We start from the raw sequence: 27,597 nt of genomic DNA on the forward strand, positions 1-27,597 counted from the left end.
ATTATTATGTGTTTTGGAGCCTAAATGTTAATATGTGGTCATCAACAAATGCAAAGTTGAAATAAGATGTTTCAGTTATAAACTAAGCGAGCCGGTAAAGCAAAAGAACAAGATGTTTCAAGCTGGATCGGTTTTTCTGTTGGATTTGATAGAGCCACTTTGAGAAAGTGAAATACGTGCGTCATCAAGTTTCAGTCTGGTGTTCCTTTTAACTGTATTTTAAGAAATGATGTATGAACAAATATACAAGTTTTGGTAAGAATTGACAAGCTGCTGATTTATTTATCCACAGGAACCATGTAAAAAATAAGTTTCCATAACAAAATAAAGAATTATAATACCTGTTTCGTTAAAATTAAAATGCAGGATTAGAAGAATAATTGTTTGCATCACTCTTAGGGTTCTGTGTAATTATACATGTCTACATTATCGGTCATAAACGTATGTATTGCACTAATATGCCAAGGATTATAACTAATTTTATAATTTTCAAATAAAATCTTAAGTTTATTTGACATTTTAAACGGTCAGTTTCAGAATCAATCCTTTGGTTTTAAAACAGTAATCAAGAAGCACGAACGCACTGTATATTTATTTACTACCGTATGTAAGGCATTAACCAGGTTGGCATCCGTTAGTCTCAAGAGACGATGGAAGTGCGCCCATGAGAGATGTCCCGGTTGGTGGTTGTACAGCGTCTGCTCTGGCTATGCATCACAACACGGGAGTGGCAGTCCTTGCTGCACTTGAAAGTTGAGTCTGGTCTGGGTTTGAGCTGCTTCTTTTTCCTCTGCAATCGTTTTTCATCAGCTAGCAAGCTAGCTTGTCCTCGCCGGATTTCAGATCAGTGATCAGAGCATGTCGCCAGCTGGACTTTTCTAAAGCAAGCTCTTCCCAGGTGTTGACATCGATGGCAAGGGCTTTCATGTCGCGCTTGCAGCGTGGCCGTCCAATCGAACTTTTGCCATAGGCATGTAATAAATAAAGAATATCTTTTTTGTATTAGTCCGTCATCCATCCGACGTACATGGCCCAGTCTGTAACTCTGGATACACTCTGTCAGCAAGCGTCTGCAGCCTGTTAAGGATGACGCGTGCGAAGACTTTACATACGATGCTGAGAAGGTATATGCTCCTGTAGTTGTTGCAGTGTTTCTGTCGCCTTTGTTCTTGTACAGGGTTACGATGTTGGCGTCTCTCATGAGGTACTGCACCCTCATATCCCAGTACTGGCATATGAGGTCGTGCAGGTGTGTGTGCAGCACGCTGAAGCCGCACTTGAAGACTTCTGCTCAGATGACATCCTTTACTGGGGCTTTACTTAAGGTCACTTTCTCTAAGGCCTTCTTCAGTTCGCCTACAGTAGGTTTCTCGTCCAGTTCAGTCATGAGATGAAGGTTTACAATGGCGTTGAGAGCATCGTTGGTCACGTGGTTCTCTCTGGAGTATAGTTCAGACCTGTTGGTCTCTCCAACCGTCGGAAGTAACCCCTGGCGTCTACTCTATGCCAATCAAGCGGTGACTTATAACCGGTAAACTGCTGCTTCCCGTGTTGTGTCGACGCCTTGGAGCGAAGCTGGAATGTCCTCTTCAGGGCGGGAACCTGGGCGGGGTGATATGGAGAATCAGCTCTTGCCCATACAGCTGATTCCCTCTCTCTACTCAGCTGATAGATCCAGGGGAAAGGGCAAGTCGAAACGTCAATGCGCCAGTTACATCGCAGTAGTTGCCGAGATGACACTGAGAGCAATGCCAAGTCGCCTTAGTGACTCCTTCTCCAGATTTTCTGTTGAGGTTTACTCCCTTTGCCTTTCCGATGAGATGGTATAATCGAAAGGCAGCGAAGGTTTGAAATCGGAGTTTACCTTCTCTTGGATGGGTGACCACCCAAGGATAACGAGCCCCATCTGCCCGAAGCGTCTGGCTCTCAATCGCCAGAAACTCGCCTGTCATCACTTCTCCAGTCAGTTTAAACAGGTTCCGCCACTCGTGAAGGCCTGGAGCTGGATTTGGTTGTCAGAGGCTGGATCAGACGCAAGTAATTGGGTGATTTCTATGGGAGGTGGGTACTTATCTCCCATATACGCCCACGGCGATAACAACCCTTGGAACCCAATAAACTATGTTAAGGAGTTTGCTATATATCTTATGTACTGATAATGGTGAGGAGACATATATAAAATTAATGTTAAAATTAATTTGTACTTTCAGCATAAAATGTACATTTGAAGTCAAAAACGGAGGTCGAGTATCATTCCTAAATTATGACAATAACAAGAACGTTGAGCAATACGCTTTCCATGGGCTTTCAACACAACAGAGCTTTGACATTTACTTCGACTATCAGGAACCAGTGCACTGTAGCGAAGAACTTTTAAAACATTGTAACAAAGAGTCATTGCATGTTCCTGACAAAACAAATACGGTAAGTAATTTGTCAATATTCTCTACTAAACCTAAGCCATTGACATTTCCGTTCCAATAATGTTAAGTAATCATGTTCGGTTGGAAAGGCCTACTAACGAGTCATACAAATGATAAACAACAAAAACCATGCAACATGAAATTAGAGTTTCATGTTGTATGGTCATTAATTTAATAGAAAAAAAACATTAGTATTCGCTCGTTTAAGAACCCTTCAGCTAACATCGATTATTGTCTTGAAGTCCCTAGAAATAGAGGAAATATGCACTTCAAAATCAATCCTCCCTAAAGTAGTTTAATACTCTAGGCAATGAGAACACTTGCATGTAACAATTCGAGCTCCATCAACAATGAATAATGAAAATATTCACAGTACCAGTATTGAACAAATAATTTGATCCCAATCTCTAAATCTTGGCCTCTTTTTATATGATCATTTGAGGATCACACGAAGCTCGTTAACAAGTTCATAAACAAATCAGTAACTACTGTACCCTACTATAACAGCAGTAGGGTGATCTGAAAACAAACTGTGAACAGGTCATCACACTGCTTCTGTACGTTATTTAAAGAAAGTTTTTTCACCTAAAATCGGCAAATGAGTTTTCAAGGATATGTTTCGTTACAAAATTAGAAATGAAGTCGATATTATGTAACGGTCCAGCTCTGGAGTATATACATATGAAATAATATTGTCAAAGAAGCACATGCATTTTGTACTATTTATATTGATCATTTGGAAGTAAATTATTTTATAACTCAAAACAATATCAGACCATGGCCTCAACGATATATTTAAAAAATAATTATATATATATATATATATATATATATATATATATATATATATATATATATATATATATATATATATATATATATATATATATATATATATATATATATATTATGTATATATATGTATGTATGTATGTATGTATATATATATATATATATATATATATATATATATATATATATATATATATATATATATATATATATATATATATACCACTTTTAACACTGTTCGAATTGCATTCTTTTTCCATTTAGGAAATATGTATACCCTTATAGGTGTCATTCAGACCCGTGATTCCATATTTAGTCCCATTTCATTTTTTCCTTGTCTTTTCCTTCTCTGTGTTCCCTTTTCACTATCACTCTCTCTTTCTTTCTCTCTCTATCTCTCTTACACACACACACACACACACACACACACACACACACACACACACACAGACAGACGCGCGCGCACCAGGATGAATAAGATCTTAAAATGTGCCAAGACTGTCGATCCTGTTAGATACATTCATCGAATTCATGACAAAGTACTATTAAGACTACTTAAGCAACCCTCGAAAATTGTAGCCATAAGTAACTCGCAATTTGGTATGACAACTCGCAAACCAAAGAATGCCAACAACGGGGAAGGGGGACGGGGTCGGGGGAATGACGACGACAACTGTCAACATCGAATTTATAATAGGTTCAGGTAAACAAAAAAATCTAACATTACATAACTTGTCTTTGTTTTAATAACAATAAATACTTCGGTTTTGTTACTTCTTTTTTAACATAATAATTGCATTTTTTTATAAAAACATTTTACTTAATCAATACATCTGCCACTGCAAGCTTCCGCTTATGTCTGCCCACGTGATGTTTGCCTGGAGCCATGAAGTACCAATTATTTAGATTTTTTGTTCAAAATGATATATTAAATATCACTGCAAATAATAACTAACAATCCAATGACATGATATCCAGCGAAGTGGGGACGAATAGAAGACACTGAACACAAAATAGAACATAATCAACTTAAAACAAAGCACTCGGAAACTAACACAAAGCACGTGCTACCCGTGATGTCTGAACTGGACAAGGTGCTTGCTGCTGACGCAATTGATTCTTCTGAATCCGAAATGCCACGAATATTGCTGAGTTACTTCGGTACAGACGCACAGTTGACAATACACATAATGGGGTATGTATGTATTCGCCGAATATGCTTCTGTGCATGCCTCTCGCCCGCGCATGGCACGCGTTCAAGACGTATACGTACATTATTATTGTTCTTCTAATTCTATGTTTTCGGCAATCGCGACTCCTGTCTTAACTGAAAACGCTAGTCAAATTGATTGCCAGTAAATAATTTTTTTTTAAATCGATAGAAAATCACGATTTGTTTGGTGAAAAATATCGCCATACGATAGACTACTTGTTATTTTTGAGCTCTCAAACTGCATTTTTCCACTTGTGAACTTGCAAGTGGGATTTTTGAGGGTGTTCCTAAGAATGAACCCAAACCTACAAGATGTGGACTTCAAGTACTAACTTTTTATAGTTAGTTTTCACATGAATCTTTCAGAGTTTCAGTAACTAAACTTACATGACTTGTTGCTGTTCAACATTCCCTGTTACCCATAAAGTATACTTGTTACGCTGAATGATAATCTGTACACGTTTAGATGAGAAAGTCTTGGTAACAAATATTAGGAAAAAATATTTAAACAGTGATTTTAACTTTCATTGCAAATCATAATCATGTATGAAACTGATGGAGAAATCCGGCATTGCTTATTATCGATAGTAAACGGAAATTAAGAGACAATCGAAATTTGTGTACAGCGGCTGTTACTGAAATAAACTGCATTTTTTCCAGCATACAAAACTTCACATCTACATGCAGAAATGAACATAAATTCAAACCGAATTCCCTAGAAGAACACTCACAATCATTAAAATATGTTGTTTATAGATGTTGCGCTCTAAAGTCTCTTGGGCAGTTCTGCCATGTTTCTATAACTATCCGAATCCCAGCAATGTAGAATGTATCAATCTGCACAAGAAACGTGTAACAAAAAGATAAATCTCTTCCGTTTCGTTTGAAAAAAGTCATTCATTTGACATAATGCACAAACTAAAACATTATATGAATAATCTAAAAGTCGCTGTGCGTTCTAAAACTCTAATAAAATTTCTGACCTTCTTTGTATCGATGTAGTGATGAAGCCGTTAATCGCACCTACACAGAATGGAGAAACAAATCGGCGTAAATTGAGTAGACATAATGCTATTTCTTCACTCGTGACGTCGAAACATTTCTCATAGTCAATTGTGACTTCGCCACTTGCGACAAATGTTTTAACTTCAATATGAAATATTTCCTTATATCTAAACAAAAACTGCAGATATCCTCCATAAAATCATCCCTAACTATTCTAATCTTTTGTTTCGCATGAAATTCTTCCTAAATAAACTGTATTTTTCTTTTGTGACAGTCATCTTTTCGTATAACATGGGATGGATGGAAAGATACAGATTCTGGAATTAATAAATATGAAATTGACGTATTCCAACTGCAAGTGCAAGGAAACCATAGTGATGCAACAAAGCTAGTTCATGGTGTAAGGATTCAGAGTATACATGAACCAGTAAATGCATCAGTGTCTGAAGTAAGTTTTTATTAGATATTATTTTCAAACTTAAATGTTATGAACAAAGTATTTAGCATCACTGGCATAAACCAAACAACATTATTCGTTTCAACTTCAACAGTTGATATATTTCAGCTGAAAATGCACAAAGACAGTTTATAGAAGTAAATAAGGAAATGAAGAGATGAAATTTCAAATGATTTTACAATTGATTTAAATAATTTTTATAATGCACTAAAGTATTGTTAATCCTACTGCGTACATATATACACATTCTTTTACGCTCAGCCCTATCTTCGAGTTTAAATCTACGAAAACATATAATAAGCGGAAGCGTTTATTAGTTTTGTGTTTAGATTCAAGTCTATCTAAAAGTCATTTGACACCTTTCTCAGCTAAATTTCATTTGTATTCATCCTTGTTTATATAGATTGATTTAAAGAATGTACTAGGTTTCAACCTTATGTCGTCATTTTACCGGAAATGTATGTGGGTTGTTTTGTCTGTAATAATCTATTGCGCTTTATATATTTGTTCATTTCATTTTAATTGATAATATTTCCTAGAAGCAACCATATCTGGACAAAAATATAAGTTCTGGGATAACTGTTATCTCAGACAATGATCGCGGTTTTGTCCTAAAATGTAGTTACTTGCAATATGTATTGCTTAAATTTGAAATAAGATGATTAATAAACTAACATATTCAAAAATAAATCGTGTTGAGACAAAATGACTGTTAACAAAAACCAAAACTAATGTACACGGTAAATATTCAGTATGTACGCCCCAACAGACTTATCTTTGTGGACTGCCATTGCCATTATTCGCAGAATATTTTACGAATAATTAACAGATTGGTCACCATTATTGCTATAAATTAATAGCACTATCTGCTTCCATGTTTATAAACATTTAGCATTTCGTCGCAACATAACAAGGTCAGGTAGGAAAGAATCTTTGATCTTGTTTGAGCATCGTACGTCATTTTGCGTCTTATACTTTGGAATAAGCTTGCAAGTTTATATTTATTTGAAATGATAGGACAATAAACTAATACTGCTTCTTTGATCCTATATTTGTAATTCATTCTATAAACCGTGTACATTAGTATGAAAACCTTAAAACTGCGTTGCAGTGTCATGTTTTGGTATACTTCAGTACGGGCAAAGGGTTGGGGGAGAACGGGGTTACTGTATTACACGGCAAGCTGAGGTCACAGTTTTTTATGCAGAAAATCAGTAGTAGTAACATTTTATAGTATAATGAAGCAATTAACAAGGAAAAGTAAACGCATACTAGTACACTTTGAATCTACTCGATTTATTTATAAGGTATATAACAATGGTGACAAATTGCACTTTTTATAATAACTAAGATTCTTATTTGAAACAGCGATATTATTATCCACGGAAAGAAAAAGACGTGACATCAGATTTACTCTTCCATTATATCCCTACGTAAGTCTATACTGTTTCATTTTAAAGACAAAGATATCCATTAAAGTTGTGGGTGCTTATGCAGTGGTGCTCACAGTGATTGACAAGGCGGGGAATAAAAAGTCTACCAGGCGCATTTTCATATTTGACAACAACTCTGTCGTTGAGAAAATGAATAATCCACCGAGAGTTACATCTGCCTCTCCAGACACAAACTTCACATGGATCACAAAGGCATATAAAGTCATCAATATTGTATGGCATGGTCATTTTGCAAACAAGAAATACGAAGACTCCTTGTGGCTGAATGCAGTAGACAAAATCGATATTGTCGACAACCTACTGGATGACCATGAGGGAGAGAGACAGACAAATAGAACCGATAATGTTCGCGGTATTTATGTTTCCTATTTTACTTTGAAGGAAGTGTATGTTACTTTCTTAAATAATAGAAGTATGTAGAGCAACAGGAACATTATTTTATGACATTTTTAGTAGTATTTTCACTAGATAAAACGCAAGATTATAAGTAACAGTTTTAAATCTCGATAGATAGAAAGAGCTTTTCGTCTTATGGTGTACGGAAGATGCAAACTACTTTTACATGCCTCAAAATTAAAGCCAATATTTCATTTTCACTTTCATTTTTGTATTTCGATCCTATTGTGGCACTTCTTTCGTATATTTTGTGTGCTTTCAACATAGCATTTCATTTCTATAATATAAGGTATTGTTAGATTTGAGGTCGGATACGAAACAGTCTATGAAGGAAACGTTACTCACCATCCGTTCCAGAGGATTCTGAATGTACATTCTGAAAGCACGGACTTGATAGAAGACCTTATGGACGGGATGCGACTGGCGATTCACGTGAGGGCATACGACATAATGGATCACTTTGATGAAGATTTCGTGATCGTAACTGTTGACACCAGTCCACCCAACATTGAAAGTCTATGGTTAACAAGAGGAGATCGTGTTAATATCAGCGTGCACAACATGAGAGAATTCGCGAATATGACGTAAGTCATTTAACACTTAAAGAGCTATTTGAAAAATTTGATGCAAAATATTTCCTTTGTTCAATTCAGAATAATTGATCACACTAAATTTGTATTGCATCATGTCTTAATGTGATGGCATAACGATTTGTATAAATATCCGCGATGCACATGGTCCAGCTTGCTATGCTCGTATAAAATGGACGAAATTCCCTCTAACTCGTATAAAATGGACTAGATTCCCTCTAACTCGGATATGCGTCCGCGACAGAAAATATATTTGAAGTAATTTAACAATGAGCTATGAAGATCATTTTCAAAAACATATTTTAATTAAAATTAATGACGATGGTATTCTTTTGTTGGATTTGTGAACCATACAAATCATTCATTAATTTATTTACGTATTTATCCTCACCTCAAATTTGCTAATCACTAAGGATACTGAATTTACTTATGATGCTAATTGCAATTGCATTTTCAAAATACTTATTATGTCAATTACAACTGTAATATATATATATATATATATATATATATATATATATATATATATATATATATATATATATATATATATATATATATATATATATATATGAGAGAGATAATAGCTTGTTTTGTACGTTGAAGGATCGAGTTTCTAGCATTTGACATTCACAGTGGAGTTAACTCTGTTGGATGGAGACTTTATGACAATCAAACAGGGCAAGAGATTAACATGGGCACGGTTGTTTACCTCCACAAGGCAATGCTAAAGTAAATTGGTTTATCTTCATATCTATATCTTTTCTTCCTTATACTCTCTTTCTCTCTCTCTCTCTCTCTCTCTCTCTCTCTCTCTCTCTCTCTGTTTGTCTTGCTCTTTATTTGTCTTTCTTTGTTTCTTTATGCGCGAACATTAAGATGTAAAATCCTGATGTATTTCATGAATAAACTCAGTTGTAGACTTAGCTTTCGAAATTGTATCCCTTAGGTCTAGGGTGGGCAATGTTGTGAATTATATTGAATAAACAGAAGTTTGTTATACATTCATATGATGCTCATACTATCATAGGGAAATATGAACTCTTGAAATTTTCATTACAATATTGCCATAGCAAGACATGCACTGTACTGTAGTACCATTGAAAAGACGAGTTCTGTTTAACCACATCTTTGGATTCAGACTCGTGATCTTATTTACAAAAGACAGCGTTCATACTACCCTAATTCTTATTATTACTCATGGGCAAAAAGTTACATTTGAATTTATCATGCACTTATAACTTTCCCTAGGGCTTATGTTGTACGTATGCACTAAGCAATATATATAATTCGAACATTCGTCATGATCTTAATAATAATACTTTTTTAGGACTTAGTGGAGTGCAAAAACAAATACATGAACTACAGCCGAGGGTCCGATTGTTACTCTACTCCTTTTCATGGTTCCTATCACAGACATTTCACTGTAATACCTCAATTATCGGCAGGAGATATTCAGGGTTTGAGGTCAGACAAAGATAAAGGGGTACATGAAGGAGATTATTTCTTTGAGGTGGAGGTCGAAAATCTAGCCAGACTTAAAACAACAATGACGATTAAGGTGAGAAAATTACCTTTTACCTGTGATGACCGCAATGGTACGTTTTTGTCTTAATTGAGTTTACAAGCTAAAAACATAAACAATAGAGGTTAAATAACACGTAAGTTAGTGAACTGTATTTGTTTAAAACAGTTCTGTAACCGTAAATATACCAACGTAAATGCCAGTTCTTTAATTCATATTCAGACATGATTTTATACTACGTTTTAAGTGAATCCTCCCATTTGGTATTAGTTTGAATACATCTTTTTGCGTGGACAGCAAACAAATGAGATACTTGAAAAAGCTTCATTTACAACTAAAAACATATACACTTATGCCTGTTTTAGAGACCTTCCACACATAAGCATTACTTTTAATCCAATTTATACAGGAATAGATTATTTAAACCTGCATATAAAATTAACATTGAAGATGATACCACTTTCAGATGGGGCCTTTAGTGGTTGTTCTTAACACGTTGGACCATATACCTCATCGTTTGTTACTTATAGTTGTAGTAGTAGTAGTAAACATATTAATTTTAGAAAACTGAATAAATGGTAGGCATTTATGTTTGCTCTTAACATGGAACAACTGCAATTGTAACTAAGAATTTACCGTACACAGATTTCAGTTTCAGCTTGTGTCCATGTATCTTTTTCGTCTAATCTAAACTTGAAAATGCAATTACTTAATCTCGAATTTATTTGCTTTATAACTTCCTACTTACTTCTTTCTTTAGTTAATTTATTTTTGCATAATAAGTAAACCACTTAATTAAATAATAATACGCTTTAATGACACGAGCAGGTGGCAACTGTTTTTATTGTAATATTTTTATACAGTTGACAATCGACATCTCTCCACCTCATGAAGGGTCAGTTCACGAAGGGTTTCCTGGTCAGCCAGAGCTGGACTTCCAGCAGTCTACAGTCGTCCATGCCTACTGGGACGGATTCTTTGACAAAGAGAGCGGGGTCCTGTTTTACAGATACGGTTTCTCTAACAAATGTCTGTCAGCTGAGCACTTTAGGCTAGGCTACATAAATTTTTCCCTGGTACGAGATTGTTTATTTCCCAATAGGACATCGACTAAGGTTTCATATGTATTCAGTGTTTTGTATTATGGCTAATTGAGGCAAAATACTTCAGCATGAAGATTTATTGCTTTTTAAGGTCACTTGTTTTCATCAAAATAAATGGCGACATCGATCGGTGTACAGTTAATACCAATATAATGAATGTATTTATGATTTGCTTTATGTCTCTTGAAATTTGACTGCATTATAAGATCAGAATACACTTGAAACATGGGAAGGAATTGAATTCACATTTAAATGCAACACAATACTAACAATAATGCTTGTTTGACACCGCAAATTGAGTATCACTTTGTCCCATTCCAGATTAAGGAAACAAAATCAACGACTGCTTTATATAATGCATCTTCTGAAGGCACGTATTTTCTTACTGTTGTCGCATATAACCATGCTCTGGAGCCATCAAAACCTGTCTGCTCTGATGGAATATCAATAGAAACATATCTGCCCAAAGTCGGTGAGATTCGCGTGGAACACGTGCGCATCAGGGGGGGGTTTGGTAAAGGATGGCAACAACTCTGTGTGGTATCTAGACGAGAATAGAGTTTTGTACAAAGTCAAGGATCCAACATCATCATGTCGGTAATGGTCATAACAAAGCAAAATTAAGTTCGCATTCAGAATCATCCATTTCCAAATGTTTTACAATCGCATAACATTGACTTATTACTCTTATTTTCTTGTAATATTTGTATAATGTCTTTGTAAAGACTATACTTTTGAATCCTAATATATCGTTCATATGATAATTCTTGATTTGCTGCTTACTGTACATCCATGCTAATAAAAACAAGTATCCCCATAGTCAACAATTTATAAGATGCCGTCGTTTCGTTACCCTTGGCTTCGCACTGAAGAAAACTGATTAGTCATCATGAAACAGTATACATATGATATAAAATAACATCAAATTCTGTATCTATAACTATCAACTAGTAATGAAAGTAACTTGTTAATAAGGAGTCAGTTTGTTTAATATATCATTTTAATCGTCATGATTATCGCGTTAATTCATCATGTCATTGTCTTGGTCATATGATCTTTATCAAAAGGTTGAATATATTTGGGAATTCTTCATTTCTTTACAACATAATGTAAATTATTATATATAGGATAAAAGCTACGAGGAAAACTTCAGAGGACTTGTCTTTGCTTGCAATAGCGAGAAATAAGGATGGCGAATACAAGCAAATTCCTGCAAGCATTGTTTGTGATAGAAGTAATGGAGCACCCGAACGTATGATCGGAATATTCTCGGCCCCGATGCACGTAAGGTCATCACGAGACTTTGCCTTTATACTGGTCACGATATGTAATTAATTACATTTAATGCATATATTTTATAGATCCTAAAACACTTACTTTGGAGGTGACTTTTTCACCTATCAAGTTATCGCTGGACATTCAGATATTTTTCTTTACATATTTCATAATTCATTATTAAATTGGATTAGGGTAAAGACAAATTACGTTCACGCTTTATGAAGCCACTATCATGTAGCCCACCCCCAAATATGAATAATTAAACTTTTTAGGAGACATTTATGTGCGTGTACGTCAGTTTGTCATTGTGTTCCCCATTTCTATATACCAATGATAATTTGTTTGTATTGGCGAGAACAGAGCTTGGTGGATGGGGGAGGGAGGATGGAAGGAGTGTCTTCTCTCCTGATACTCATGCATGTTGCCTTTATTCATAAGTTAACGCCCTTCATTTTAAATATACCCTTCCTCGAAGCGTATACATTATTTTTGTATTGAATTTATTATTAATATTATTAGTAGTAATAGTAATAATAATAGTAGTAGCTGTGATAGCAGTAGTAGTAGCAGTAGTAACGTCTAGAATTTAAGTCAAGTTTGGATCACTCTGAGGTCCATAACATAAAAACATATAAATATTCTTGTATTGAAATCCAGTTTCGACTGTCGTGGATTGCAATGGGGGTAAACAGCAGGATTTTTGACTACTTCGTTGGAATTTCATCTACGACCTCACTGATACCCGACAGATTTGAATTCATCTCTACAAATCAACATGCACATATACACATCCCATTTCCAAATATTGATGAAGGCGAAGAGTTTTACATTTTGATAAAATCAATATCAAAATCATCGATGGAAAACATCCAGGTATATGAACAATTAGTTGTTTCATCCTAGATTTGGAATCAGGTTGATTACCAAGTATAGCAATCAGTGTTCAATTTACACATGTTTCTGAAGCTGTAATTCTTAGACTTAACCTATTTTGAAGACTTTGATGTTAAAATTTATTTGTTTCAATACCAGTTCTTTTTTTTATAGCTAACTGAGACGAAACATCTCTTGTCCTTCATTTCATTTTTAGTTAATCATCGAACTGTCATGATATTTGAATATATAATTATTATGATCATTTATTCCACATATTTCAAAATTCTTGTAGGCCATAGGCCATTTTATTGTGGACAGCACAAGGCCTAAATTCATAGGAGAAATAGATGTCACAGTAACAAATGGCTATGTCATAGCTACCTGGACAGATGGAGCCTTTTGGGATGATGAAGATAGTACTCCTCTTCTATATCAAATTGCAATCGGTAAATTATCAGATGATTTTGTATCAGAAGTACTTTTCATAAAATAGTTAAAATACTTTTCCTTAGATAAAATTCAACAAATAAATTTTCAAAGGATTAATAAAAACGAAACCATGAAAGGATCATTCTGGGTTGTGACAGAAACAACAGAGAAACTTAATCAGTTAGGATCATTTCTTACAATTAATAATTTTATAAAATAGATGCATATTTAAGGCGTACTTTCTTTTTGTGGTCTTTAAAGTTTTAATTAAATGCATTATGTTGCAATAAATGAATATACAAATTTAACAAAAATATTTCTTAGAATTATATACCATATAATTTTTACCATATTCTTTTCAGGATATTTTAATTGCTGCACTTCGAAACATTTCAGGTCACGCTGTCTACGAAACAGATGTGTTACCATTTAACGATATATGGTCTGGAGAACCATGTCCTCCAGCAAACAAAACAATAACATGTGCTTCAGTTTCAATCGCCAAATTAAAGTGGCAGCTTCACGATCATCACACTTACTACGTTACCATCAAGGCGGAGAACACGGGAGGCTTATTTGTAAAGGCGGCAGCTAATCCATACATATATGATGCCCAGTTGCCTTCAAAGGGCGTGGTTTATGAGACCTACTCCGCAAACAATAAAGAGGTAACGTTCTCAATTTCAGAAACACCTGACTGGTTCGATCTGTGTCATTTAATTTGAATAAAAAAAGACATTTAAACAGCATTTTTATTGAACGATAATATTTTTATTTCAAATTTTGAATGAGGAGAAGAAAATTTAGAAATACTTACGTAATATATTTTAATATTATACTGACTTTTTTATTATATGTTTTCAGCTCCAAGACATAGAGGATATCGATTTCCAGACAAACACAACATCGATATCTGCTGTATGGTATGGTTTTGGACACTCACATCTTCAAGTGGGTTTTATTATTTGTGTTAGTAACACTACTCTGGTCCTAACGTGTGAGTATGTCGGCAATGCGACGAGACACACAATTACATCTGTACAACTAAACTATTTCACGGTAAGTGAACCTCTGATAAACTATGAAAATCTCAGGCATTATGATGGCTCAAGAAGACCCAATATTTGTATGTATATATTCCGTATCTTCAAGTTACACTGATGACAGAAGATTCTACAGTTCAAATAAGCTAAATGCATATATTTGGGAGATGAATGCATATAATATAAGTTGGATTTATCGAATAATAAATCTCCTAAATCAAGAAATAAATAGGTACACTCTTAAGATCATATTGCTATTAAACTATGTGTTTATATTAGTATCGAGATATTTACCTGGAATGATTGCTGTATGGTATGTTAAGATAATAATGTTCTATTTAATACGATTTCAGATGTACTTCATTACTATTATTGCGACATCAGCTTCCGGAAACACTTCTGTTACCTCAGACGGTGTTATAGTTGTAAAAGAAGGAGTACACCTACCTGGAGTACATGTCATGGATGGTCGGCCTTGCATAAATAAACGTAATGTTCCAAATACCTGTGTTTGAAAATAAAACTCAGTTACTATATACATATGTACATGCATGTGAGTGTATCAGAGTGTGTGCTTCTCTGCTGTTAGCGGAAATAAATATGCTAATATTATTGTTGTTCGACTGATTTATGAAACATGAAGGAGAAAATGTCTAGCCCGAAACGTAGGTATGTAAATGGTGTTGTTTTCCACTGGCTATTTCCCTCGCGCATGTCCAGAAGGATAAAATAAATGGATGTCTGTTTTGGATATCTGACCCACGATTTTCGAGTCCTGGTCTCTTTTTAATCTGAATCTAAAACCTTAGCCTACGTTTGCAAAGGTTCATCTGTCCATGTGCAGTTCTACCTGTCTGCTCTAGATCCAGGAAGTCTATATTAAGGACAAATCTCCGGTATCGTAACCGGCAATTTTCGAGGTAAAAAAATGATTTCTGAAAATTACGTTTTCGTTCCCATTGTATTTAGGAACATGATTGGAAAGTATACATTATCTGCTATCATTGCAGGACTATATCTTTATCCTTTCCTGTAATATTATCCGCATTGGTGTGTCATAAATGTTGTTGACGTTACAGAGATCAGAAGTAGGGAACAACCTTATGACGCGTAAACGTGGCACACGACTTGGTGAGTTAAAATAAATAGTAATTCATAGTCATAATTTGACATTAGCACCTGTAGATTTTTCCTCTTATTTTCAGCCCAAGAAAATGTGACACCTGGGCAACATGCTGAGGTAAGATAATAGACTTAAAGAAATAACTTTTGATCAAAAGATAACATAAAAAATCAATTTGTTTCTGTCATTATAAACTGTCATAAACTAATGACTAACATCCGATTTTCTTAGATAATGATGTTTCAGTAAATTCCAAACTATCATCAGTATGCAACTAATACCCTTTCACATATACCAGTTTACATTCGTGTGCTAATTCACATATGGATGCATATTTGTGTACGTATATAAATGTTTCAGGTGAATAGATTTAGAGTCCTGCCAGTCTACATGGTGTGTAAAGTTTTACCATCTTCGCAAATAGAACACAAGCGTGTGTAAATGTGACTATTGTGAAAATATATTCATGTGAGAGCATTGCGAAATGAACAAATATGTGGATGGTAGTTATTTTATTAATAAATTTAAACATATTGTTATATAATGCAAGGTCAGTTTAGTAAGATGATACATCTGTTTGCTGGGGGAAATCGGTTATAACATGCACTTAGTGTTAGGTGCCTGTCCTCATACACTAGGAATTTGCGTTGATGCGTTGAAAGGGATATATGGAATGATGAATAAGCTGATAGTTAGGCCAAAGTAATTGGTGGAATATAACCTGAATGTCATAAAATATTTAATTCCTAAAGTCTATTTATTGAAAGCAAGACATTGAAATGTTAGTTTCTTTAACAGTTTTGCTATAATGTTTCTGAGATCGTGTATTTCTCGTATATTTGCAAAACGAAAGGGTAAAAATGCGCATACACAGCTGTTAAGCAAGATACATATATCTCTTTAGACTTATTTCACTAGATTCTCGAGTGACTCTGAGAGATTTAACCTGCATGATAGTTTGGTAAAACAAAAATGACTGTTTTACCGACAGGTATTGCTTATATCTTCGTATACCAGTTGCACGTATCGCAAAAATATGTATGTTTCTTCCGGTTCTATTTCCTGAGTCTAGAAAAAAAAGGCAAAATGAAAGCATTCTACATGTTCAGACTCCACCAAAGTATCATGTCCGTCTGACTTTCCGTTGAATATTCATTAGGTATGAGTCATTCTACCAGTAAGTATTGATGCACAAGTATCATGTAAAATGGCATGTCTTTCTTCTATAATATGCATTTCGTGTAAACAAAGTTATTTATTTACCTGAAGATAAATATGTCCGAATGAATACTATAACAATATATATCTGCCAACCACTCAGACTTTTATAAAGCAATTCTGGTTATTCGTGTTACTATCATTTTATATATACATTTGCTACAGTCTCGACTGATGTCTTTAAAAAGTTGTATTACAAAGGTTTCTCACAGTATCAAATTCACAGTATATGCATTATCTACACTCCATGTAATTTTACACTGGTTTAGTAGAAATTACACAAAATGGAAACTGAAAAGTGCATTCATCCCCATTCAAGTTAAAAGCAGTCATATAAAACCACATAAGACGTTTGAAATCAGTCATATATTTGCCGTAGATTCATATTTCTGCAAGCATTTTAATACCATTCATGCATGTGAGTCCGTATGTGTGTTTAATTTTAAGATATGAGACTACCTTCCATTCAAAATCGAAATATAGAATTGTGTGTATGAATGAGTAATTATCACATCAAGTAAGGTTGTATATAACTTTGTAGTTGACTGTATATTGTGTGTATGAATCGGTAGATTATCGCATCAAGTAAGAGTTTATATAACTTTGTAGTTGACTGTATACTGTGCGTATGAATCGGTAAATGGCATTTTATAATATGTATATAAATCTTATCTCTAAATGTAATTAAAATGAATGTAACATTTGTATCTAGATTATATGTATCAATAATAATAATAACAACAAGAAAACTACTATTGCTACTACTACTACTATTAATATTATTAATAATTAATAATGATGATAATAATAATAATAATAATAATTTTCGGCATCGACACCAAGAAAGCCACCTTTTGCATTACAAATCATATATCCGTTATACGACTATAAATTATGTTACCCTACGCCTAAACTTTGTAACTAAAAATATTAATGTGCAAAACGATGTTTTAAAAGAACACGTTGCGATTTTGCTACCCCGTCTGATGGCAAATTTGCTTAACGGTATACAAATATGCACGCCGTCTGGAAATTTGTGCTTATGAATGGGGTATAAAATGTACAGTTACTGCTGTGAGTAATTGCAAATAAACATTTTCTCTTTATATCCTTGTAGTATAGAGGAATGCTTTGTGAAGAAAGCATTAAATATCAATCATCCTTGAACACTATAGAGGCGCACTGGTATGTACCAGAGAATACAAGGTCATTCACACCAAGTATGTTGTGGAGTGTTGAAGAGCGAGCGCGAATTGGGGGTACGTTCAGCGGAACAAGTTCAGTTGTTTTATTTATAATTTTAATATTATTCCACATTTCGTTTTTTGCTTATAAAAATTGTTGTAAATCGACACGTGAGTCGATTAGACCTATTAGTTCATTATATAGTTTTATGCAACACGCAAGCATCTTTTTTGTAAAATAAAGCGTAGTTTTTGTCTTTTATACCAAGCACACCAGAGAAAAGAATATATATATATATATATATATATATATATATATATATATATATATATATATATATATATATATATATATATATATATATATATATATATATTTATATATATATATATATTCTTTTAAAGGTGTGTATGATTGAACTGAAGTGTTTTCATTGTAATGGATATATTTTACATAATTTAAAATGAAAGTTAGTGAATGAAATCATTATATGTTAAACATATGCGTAATAAGGTATGTTTATGTAACAATTTGTCTTTCACTTCTACTTTGATCACTTGAATCGAAGAATTTGATGCAGTAATGAAAAATGTAGCATATCCTTTTTGATAGAGAAAAGAGAGTAATTTCTTTAAACAGGGGAGTTTCTTTTCCATTTAGGCCACTTTTTAAAAGTTTTTTCTTCAAACAATTTATATTTTGATGTTTGCGTTATCGAGTTTCGCCTGTCTTTGTTAGAAGGAGCTTGTTTTATCTGTTACATTACACGTCTTAGCGTCGATTTTAAGGGCAAATTCATATCTGGGGAAATATGTGTAAAGATTAGTAACAATGGATCTGAAATATAAGTCATGATACTAGTTAGCGTGAAAGTATGTTATATATCTAGGATTCAGAAGCCCAGAATAATCACAATGTGTAATAGTTAACTTGCTTGATAGAGGTAATATAAATGGTGAACGATGTATCCATTCCTGATAATTTTCGTTGAATATTTTATTTTCTAGATCATACTTATCAAATATCGAAAAGTTTATTAGCTTGATTTACAATCATTCTAGTTCTAATTCACTATGCCAAAGCCTGATTATTAATTGGATTTTGCTTTAAAACATATTTGAAGACCTTTGGTTGACATTCCGGGAATATGAGCACATTCATTCTTCAAGCGAAGTAAGGGAGCATGGAATCGATCTCCAGCCGGGACGGAAGTACAGGATAGCGCTCAAGTTTTGTGCTGGTCAGATATGCTTTCATCCTGTGTACAGCAATGGAGTTACAGTAACCCCAAGCCCTCCGGTGACGGGGGCACTAGCTGTGAAATATTCAGCGGAGGAGAACAAGGTAATACTGACAAACCAAATTACCTCCTCAAACATTGGAAACTTGTTCAATACTTTCGAACTGGAACATTTTTATTTTACTAAGTTAGAAGCAACTTTGCCCAAAACTGTATAACTATCTGAATCTGGCATACGTTGATTCTTTTACGGTGTGGGGACAAAATTAGGACTGATAATGACGCTTAGAAGAGTTAAATTTAGAAGAAAAAAAACGTGCTCAGGTTTCATTCTCATATTATTGTTTGTCGTGTTAAACCTTAGATTTATATAGAAAACAGTTTGAAGAATCTTTTTTCAGGGTAAGTGTATTTTCTTTTTTAAAAAATATGATTGCTATCATCTTTAATAAGGTTCAAGTCAAAATGATAAAGGCCTGAAACTCATAAACATCGATCGCTAATGCAGTTCTGAATTAATTAGTTTTATCAAAAGACTATTATTACATGTTCTTTTACATTTTCTTCAAGATCTACGTTTTGATGGAACAGTTCTATGATCCCGATATAGCAGAAAGAGGTGAAGCAATGCACGTAATCGATCACTATGAGTGGGCATTCACTGAAAACAGCCATTTTGGAAGCACCTTAACTTCATGGGAAAGAATTGACAACCTTTCTTCGACCAACTCCTCGCATGTAAGTGTTGGTCGGAATTTTATTTTGTTAGCTTGAAATAATCTAAATCTCCCGGGTTTTCTTCAATTACATAGTCTTGAAGACAATTTCTTTCCACGCTAGTAGTTTTGTACACGCTTTTAGTTGGATTTTCAAATCTACGTGACGGTATCGTCTGTGAGTTTGAATTTTAATGCCAATTTTTAAAACTAAAGATTTGCTTGATACATATATCTTTGTTGAATCTATAGGTATCCTTTACAATCGGCGTATCAAGGAATATCAGCTTCACAAAGTGTTGGCGGCTGGCTATTAGAGGTTATACACAGGCAGGGTTGTCATCTGTAGTATCAAGTGACATTAGATCATGCGGAGAACAGAAGACCATTACAGGAAATGTTGTTCTAGACATCGTTGGTGCTCCAGTTCTTGGTAAAGGTAATGTAAATGAACATAAATTCTTTTGTTTCTAGAACTTATCATTTAATTCATTATTAATTTCTACTCTTTGGGCCTGGTCATATTTCTTGACCTTGCAACATGATTGTTGAATTATATGATACATTATCAGCATTTACACCCTAACTGCAATGAAAAAACAACCAATTCCACTTTAGTAATTGTTGGTGTATATAATTTATTTCTTTTATAAAAGTACAATTTCCTGATGAAGTGTCTATTCAATAACAATAATAATCAAATAACACCTATAGTTACACACATGTATCGTAATGTTGTATTAATCTAGTTATATCTTTGTGATACCATTCAGATGAAAAAAGAATTGTTTATTAGACCGTTATGGCACATAATCGTATATTTTTTCAGCATTGTTTGAACAAACATTTTGCAAATGGAACCGATCTGTTATCTGATAATGTGGACAGGATTGGCAACTTATAATGTACTTTTTTATCAATCGAAACTAAATCATCGAAATATACCAAATACAATATAAGTACACTTGTTTTGTTGCTGCAAAGATGGACGTGGTCAGGGAATTTCCCTCGAGCAAAATGAAACTTGGCTTTTCTCTGATGCTGACTATACACCTTACCAGAATATACTGTCAGCAGTTTGGCCCAAACTCAGGTAAAGCATTACAAATAGCTCAATGCAAATATCTCCTCTTGGTTAACATGTCTCTACCTATCTAAAGCTATAATTCTGTGTCTAGGATTCTTGTGTACAATAATATAAAGTTATTTTATGCCTATCTAAATACAAATTTAATTAGTTTTGATCGTATCTAGTTGACATAAAGCTTCTTACATTGATATAATTTCTGGAACCAGCTTACGCAGAACAAAGTGATGATAGTTTTGAATTAAGAAACGAAAATCTGAAGTTTCGCATTGGAGTCATTAAGAGATCATTATTAACATGAGCAACGTATTTCTACCCGTTTTATAAATGACCCAGAAAATTGGAACGTTTCAGTAAGGAAACAGAGTTTCTCCTAAGTTTCTGCTAATGTTTAATGGACACGAAGTCGTATTTAGATATTTCGAAAATGAAACAAGGCATATGAAACCAAATACAAACAAACGTAAGGACTCGGATATTGCCTTATCCTATGTATGGTTCTTGTTCAATGATCAAGAATGAGAGCTTACTTTTCTCAGACCTTTGTGCAAAGGATGCGGTAATCTATAAAACATTGTGATTGCTACGTTTATCTAATACACATCATGCATAAAAAATTATTTCCTGTTTTGCTATTTTCTACGAAAACTCGATAATGGAACAGTCTTGATATTCTAAAGGTCTACGAAATACACCTGGGCTGTATTAGAAGACAAATCAGCAAATCCCACTACATTTTACAAGTCAGACGTTGCACTAGAATTAAAGGACCCATGTGCCCATCCCGATGCCATTAAGTGTGGCGATACAGGTAATTACTTTCATAAACAATAATTCAATTGGCTATATGTATTTTACGCATCATATTATATGTCTTTTATTACTTTACTTCCTTTCTTGATCGCAGTCTGTTAGTTTTCAGAATTCTGCTGTCAATAGTTAAATTTAAACAAAAAATCCTTCAATTGGATTTTAGAATATGGCGCGTACGCGATGGATTCCAGCGTTACATTCTGCTCTTGTTACATGTATTGACGGATTGATTCTTTTGTCAAGACCAAGCAATCTTAAAGTGGATTCATGCAGATGCTGAATATATTTATCTTCTATCTAACATGACCACAAATAAATATTTATAGTCAATATAGTTAGATTGTTTTCTTCTTGTGTGTGGGTCTGTGCTTATGGCGTACTTACCGTTCTACCTAATGGATAGAGCTTAATTTATTGTTTCCAATTGTTGCTTTCCATGCTTGCCTTTTGTATTTAGGATTGTTTCACACATCCTGTAGACAGTCATAATTGACATCACACATATAGTTGGAAATTTGAAATTCTCTGTCTTTTTGCTGTAAAAAATCTATATATTTTGCACAAAGGTCTGTAACCTTACCAATCTTTCATTTAACTTAGAAGGGATGCATAACAAATCCAGTGATTATGGCGTCATAGAGGTCCTTATTTATTACAAACTTCTTGCATTTAAATGATAATTGAAGGATCCGACATTTGACTCTAGTCCATACGGATAAACAGTTATTCCTCATACTTTTCGCGTCGATGCAGTACTTGAATTTCGTTTAATAATTTTATTTTAGCCGACGGTTGACTAAGGAAAAATGCACAACATTAGCAACACCACCATTTGATCCCTCTCTCGCTCTCTCTCTCTCTCTCTCAATTTGAGTCTCAGCTGGACTAACTATGGATGAACCTAATTCACAACAAAGGTAAGGACACAACATGAAAATTGGTTTACACATCTTGTGCTTGTTTTCTGTGCTTCATAGTCAATGTATGCTTAAATTAGATCATAATTGGCTGAGAAGCTTACAAGAAAAAAAAGACATGTTTAATGACAGGTTTGAAACATTCGAGGCAAGCAATATTCATATGTCTCAGCTCATACTAGGGTAGCTTTTCTCTCATTTTACCAGCACCCATTTTTAGCATGCAAAAGGTCTAGAAAAGCATTGGTTTCAAAGATAATTTAGAGACCGAAGGATACACACATTATGATACGTCGAGATTGGCATATGTACTGCGCACATATTTGGTGTTTGTGTTTGTGTCGTTTTTAATATCGAAGGTGAATTGCGATTCAAAACTAAGTATACTAATTCTAAGGTGAATCAACCATAGAATCAATCAGATTATTTGGTTGACATGATACAATTTCAACCATTATGTGGGGGTTCTTTTGGGTTCGGCCGTGAACAAGTGCAGGACCCATCTTGCACAAATCTTTCTCAACTTCAAATGGTTCTTCAGCATATCAAAAAGAGCTGACGAAATAATTCCTGTTATAATAAAACAATCTTCCATTGTGCAGTTAGCATTTCATTATTTCACCCCTTCACAGCATACATCCGTGAATTAATTTCCAAGTTCGTCTTGATGTCAGTTGTAGATTTGCCTAATAACCCTTGAATTGTACAATATGCTCTTTATTTAGAAGCAGAATTGTTGTCTTTCTTGGATATTTTAGGTCAGTATCATTTACTTATGTTGCTTCCCATCCTCTGAAATCTCCATATGTCCAGCATGCCGCACGTACAGCTATTTTTATAGATATATTTATATAACGTATTTTGCATATCGAGCGGCATTAAATGTTTTAACAGTTTCAAAGAAAGAAAGATGTAGCCTAATAATCAGAACTTTTCCAGTATCCCACGTACAAACATATCCCACCGTCTTACCTTGACAGACGTTGTATCCTAACAAAGTAAAACCGTATCTACTAACCCAGTTGATATATTTATTTAAAAGACCCATCCTCCGTCCCACCTTATACATGTCGGATCAACATTAGGTTGTACTACGCATGCTACCGTATATAAAAGTAGACAGTACAGCCTGGGAGTGCTGACTTATACCTGGTTCCCTCTGGAATGTCCTCTCTGGTTGATCAGGCATTCGAGCAAATATGATTATCCCCCGGCTTTGAAAGCAGATGGAAATATCTGTATGGAAAGCGCAGGGCATCAGTGCAGGCGCAGTAGGACTTAATGGCCATCCAATGCATCCAGACACGTCTCCAGACGTCTCAACATTGTCGTATCACTAGATGCAGACATGTCTAGACGCGAGAGTGATTGACTCTGCGCAACGTTTTTCCCCCACTAGAACCCAATTCTTGACATTACTCGTTTTCCCCACTAGATACTTTCAGGTCATGTGACGATGGGCGAGCGGAAAAGAGGCAAGTGTGAATACACTCGGAGCTCTTGCTGTTGTTTTGGGTTTAATGACCTTTATCAGCATATGACATGCTGTATAAGGCGGCTAGTATAACTGGTGGAGCAAAAGCCCGAGAAAACCGAGTCAAGTGAAGCTACTGGCAAGCTCTCTATTTACATTAACCAAGCCCGAGACTCGAACCCATGCGGACAGAGAAGAGATGGTACTGATCAGCAAAGGTGTGCGCTTTAGACCACTCTGCCACCTGAGGCTCAACTGAGAGCTGAAACTGTAGACCTATACGCACAGCGGAGCAGGGAATAGGGTCGCTTTTTACTGCTCCGACGTAGTAGTGGAACTCGACAGATCCCTAGGTGACTAGCAGCTCATTTACGGATAACACGCCTCCTTTCCGTAGCATGAGAAAGGGGCTAGACAAGATACCCTAAACAGCGTCTTCTTCACCTCAAAACTTGTCGGAGAAGAACAGCTGAGGCGGACGCCGACGATGTTGAGGAAAAGCGGGCATCATTCAGTGATTCTGTGTACTCAGCTTCATCTTGAATCTCCGGTCTCACCACACATAAACATCAAGATGTGACTGATGAGAACGATGCTGGCATAAAAAGACTACTGAATGGGAACCATTTACAAAAAGGCCTGTTTAGAAAAATAGTATTTCATCATCTACGAACGCAGCCTTCAATAACATTAATTTGTCCCATGCAAACTCAGATGTTACAAGACTGATGGCTGAGCAACATGGCAGATGATATTCAGCAGACAGGAATGACATGAGGAATTTCTGCGATACGTTGAAGACAAAATTCATCGTATACACCTGCAATACCGAGCTCTATCGGATTCACACCGCTCACTTGCAAAGAAACGATTCTACAAAGATGGACATAACAGTCCAGCAACATTCTCATCAACAATCATCTATAAATTAGGATGTAAATGATTGACTGCCATAAGTGGATAACAAAGTACTTCTCGCTGTTCTTTCAATGCTAACTGAACTTGAGAAAGTAATTTCACCTACTGGCAATGGCAACGTACCAGGGACAGATACTATGCCAGGAAAAATCTTCAAAGCCGGAGGTACTTACATGGCACAGACATTAACTGAATTCCTATGGTCAATGTGGACTCAAGGAATTATACCTAAGGAGTAATAGGATGCATCCACTATTCACTTGTACAAGCAGAAAGGCAACAGACAACTCTGCGACAACCATTGAGGCATCTCCTTGTTGTCAGTACCTGGCAGAATCCTAGGTAGAAGTTTGCTGAAATGTCCTGTGCGTCACATCGATCGAAGGATCTTGTGTGAGAGTCAGTGTCTTCAGGAAACGAGGAGGTACGGCAATCGCGGTGTTTGCAGATTGTCAAGTCCAGGAGAAATGTTAGGAAGAAAAAAATCCAACATCCATCATACATCGGCCTGACAAAAGACTTTGACAAAACCAGCTGTGTTGGCCCCTGAAAGATCATGGCACATTTGGTTACACATAGAAAGTCATCGTAATGGTACAGCAATTCCATTATGTTTCCAATGAGTCAAGTAAAGCAATGTGTTGGCCCCAAACGTTTTCAGGATTATCTTGTCTGCCATTCTTAATGATGCCTTCCGCACTTTGACACTGGGAATGGTATCAGATATCAGACTGTTGGTAATATATTCAATCTGAATTGACTATGGACAAAGACGAAGGTACATAGAGTGACTGATCTTGATCAATACTTGCTGACAGTTCTTCCCTGAATACCAGATGATAGTCTGATATGCAACAGAACATGGACCGATTCTCTTCATCTTGTGACAATTTTATTCTCACCGTCAGTAACAATAAAACAGAGGTGATGTCCTAGTCTACACCAGGAAAGTAGAGCCTATCATCATAGTAAATGACCAAACCCTTTTGTCAGTGATTAAGTTCATCATTTGGCAGTACACTATTAAGTGCAGTTCACATCGACTACGCACAAATATGTGGCAACGCATAGGCATTAATCTGCAACTAAACTGATGGTCTACAAAGCGTTTGGTTGCATACTATGCTGTATGCATGCAAAACCTGGACGATGTACAGACGTCTTACCAATAAGCTAAGCCATTTTCACATGGGTTGTATGAGGAAATTGATTAGGTTAAGATAGCAGGATATGATCCCTTACACTGAGTATCTCGCACTGGCAGGTAGGCGAATCATCCGCACTCTGTTGATGAAATCATTGTTGACCTGGGCAGGCCACGTCACTATGATGCCAGAAAAGCGATTACCAAACAATATCGTCTACAGACAGATGAATAAGGGAAAGTGATTTCAGGGTAGTTAGAAGAACCGCTCTAAAGATTATCAACCTTGAACTATTGCAGCATTGACCTGGAGAAGATCTCGCACATAATGACTGCGCCGGGAACAGTCTTATTCGGAACTAGAGAACTTTTTACTGATTAGAATTTCCGAAATCTCAGAACTGTAGCACGTCTTTTATTGATCAAGCAACCCCAAGCGGCATCTCCTGTCCAGTTGATCACAGACAGTTCAGAGCAAGCACAAATTGGCCTGATCAGTCACCCATGTACTCACAGAAACCAATCTACAATCTAGTTAGTGATGTCAATGTTATCTTAGAACTCGAAGGACATACATGCCCAGAAAGATATATGAATATTTCTATGTCAGTAACATAATTTAGAAAATAATGTCTCATACTAATTACTTAGGGACACAATATTAATATACCAAATATGGAATATTAGCTTGCCAACATTAATAAGATGTTGTGCATGTTCATTTGCCCTAAATTTAATCAATTTAATAAGCGTGAAAGGTTTTCCAAATAAAGTTTTAAGACACCAACAATGGTTAAATGACATGCGTTGAATATGCTTATAAATCTGCTTTCAACGTCGTATGGCCATAGTACATTTATAAAACTGTATTATATTAACGTACAGAAACATGATTAGCTAGATCTTAAAGACATGACGGTACATATACTCGCTATTCGTACCGGTATCAAATTATATTCATAACGGTATTCTAACCCACGTATGATACGCTAACTGATGGACTTGAGCGTGTGTCGGTGAGAATCTAAAACATGCAGAGCTTGTCACAGAGGGCTTTTATTTGTTACTGAGCAAACGTTCTTAGACAATATTGCAAATGTGATATCAAGCATCGACTAGTAAGAAAGTTGCTTTCCTTTGTTTAATTATACTATTGCTTTCTGTATTTCAGACGTCAA

The 27,597-nt window shown here is 35.1% G+C and overlaps 1 protein-coding gene across 1 annotated transcript in view; it reads left to right on the plus strand.

The window, feature by feature from the left end:
• The window catches only part of LOC149785558 (uncharacterized), a 68,681-nt gene that overhangs the window by 15,925 nt on the left and 25,159 nt on the right, over positions 1 to 27,597 (plus strand). Inside the window, 24 exon segments of the mRNA XM_089979909.1 lie at positions 2,211 to 2,424; positions 5,708 to 5,881; positions 7,351 to 7,696; positions 8,030 to 8,324; positions 8,937 to 9,062; positions 9,661 to 9,664; positions 9,667 to 9,891; positions 10,719 to 10,931; positions 11,280 to 11,515; positions 11,910 to 11,939; positions 12,086 to 12,242; positions 12,894 to 13,109; positions 13,405 to 13,558; positions 13,938 to 14,209; positions 14,406 to 14,600; positions 14,938 to 15,073; positions 15,790 to 15,824; positions 18,043 to 18,184; positions 19,234 to 19,454; positions 19,921 to 20,088; positions 20,319 to 20,505; positions 21,051 to 21,159; positions 21,834 to 21,964; positions 27,591 to 27,597. The exon segment at positions 27,591 to 27,597 is cut by the window's right edge and continues 211 nt beyond it. Of these exon segments, the coding sequence (XP_089836035.1) occupies positions 2,211 to 2,424; positions 5,708 to 5,881; positions 7,351 to 7,696; positions 8,030 to 8,324; positions 8,937 to 9,062; positions 9,661 to 9,664; positions 9,667 to 9,891; positions 10,719 to 10,931; positions 11,280 to 11,515; positions 11,910 to 11,939; positions 12,086 to 12,242; positions 12,894 to 13,109; positions 13,405 to 13,558; positions 13,938 to 14,209; positions 14,406 to 14,600; positions 14,938 to 15,073; positions 15,790 to 15,824; positions 18,043 to 18,184; positions 19,234 to 19,454; positions 19,921 to 20,088; positions 20,319 to 20,505; positions 21,051 to 21,159; positions 21,834 to 21,964; positions 27,591 to 27,597 (3,993 nt within the window).

This window comes from Sinohyriopsis cumingii, chromosome 13, assembly GCF_028554795.1.
Source record: "Sinohyriopsis cumingii isolate HCF-2022 chromosome 13, ASM2855479v2, whole genome shotgun sequence".
Lineage (NCBI taxonomy): Eukaryota > Metazoa > Mollusca > Bivalvia > Unionida > Unionidae > Sinohyriopsis > Sinohyriopsis cumingii.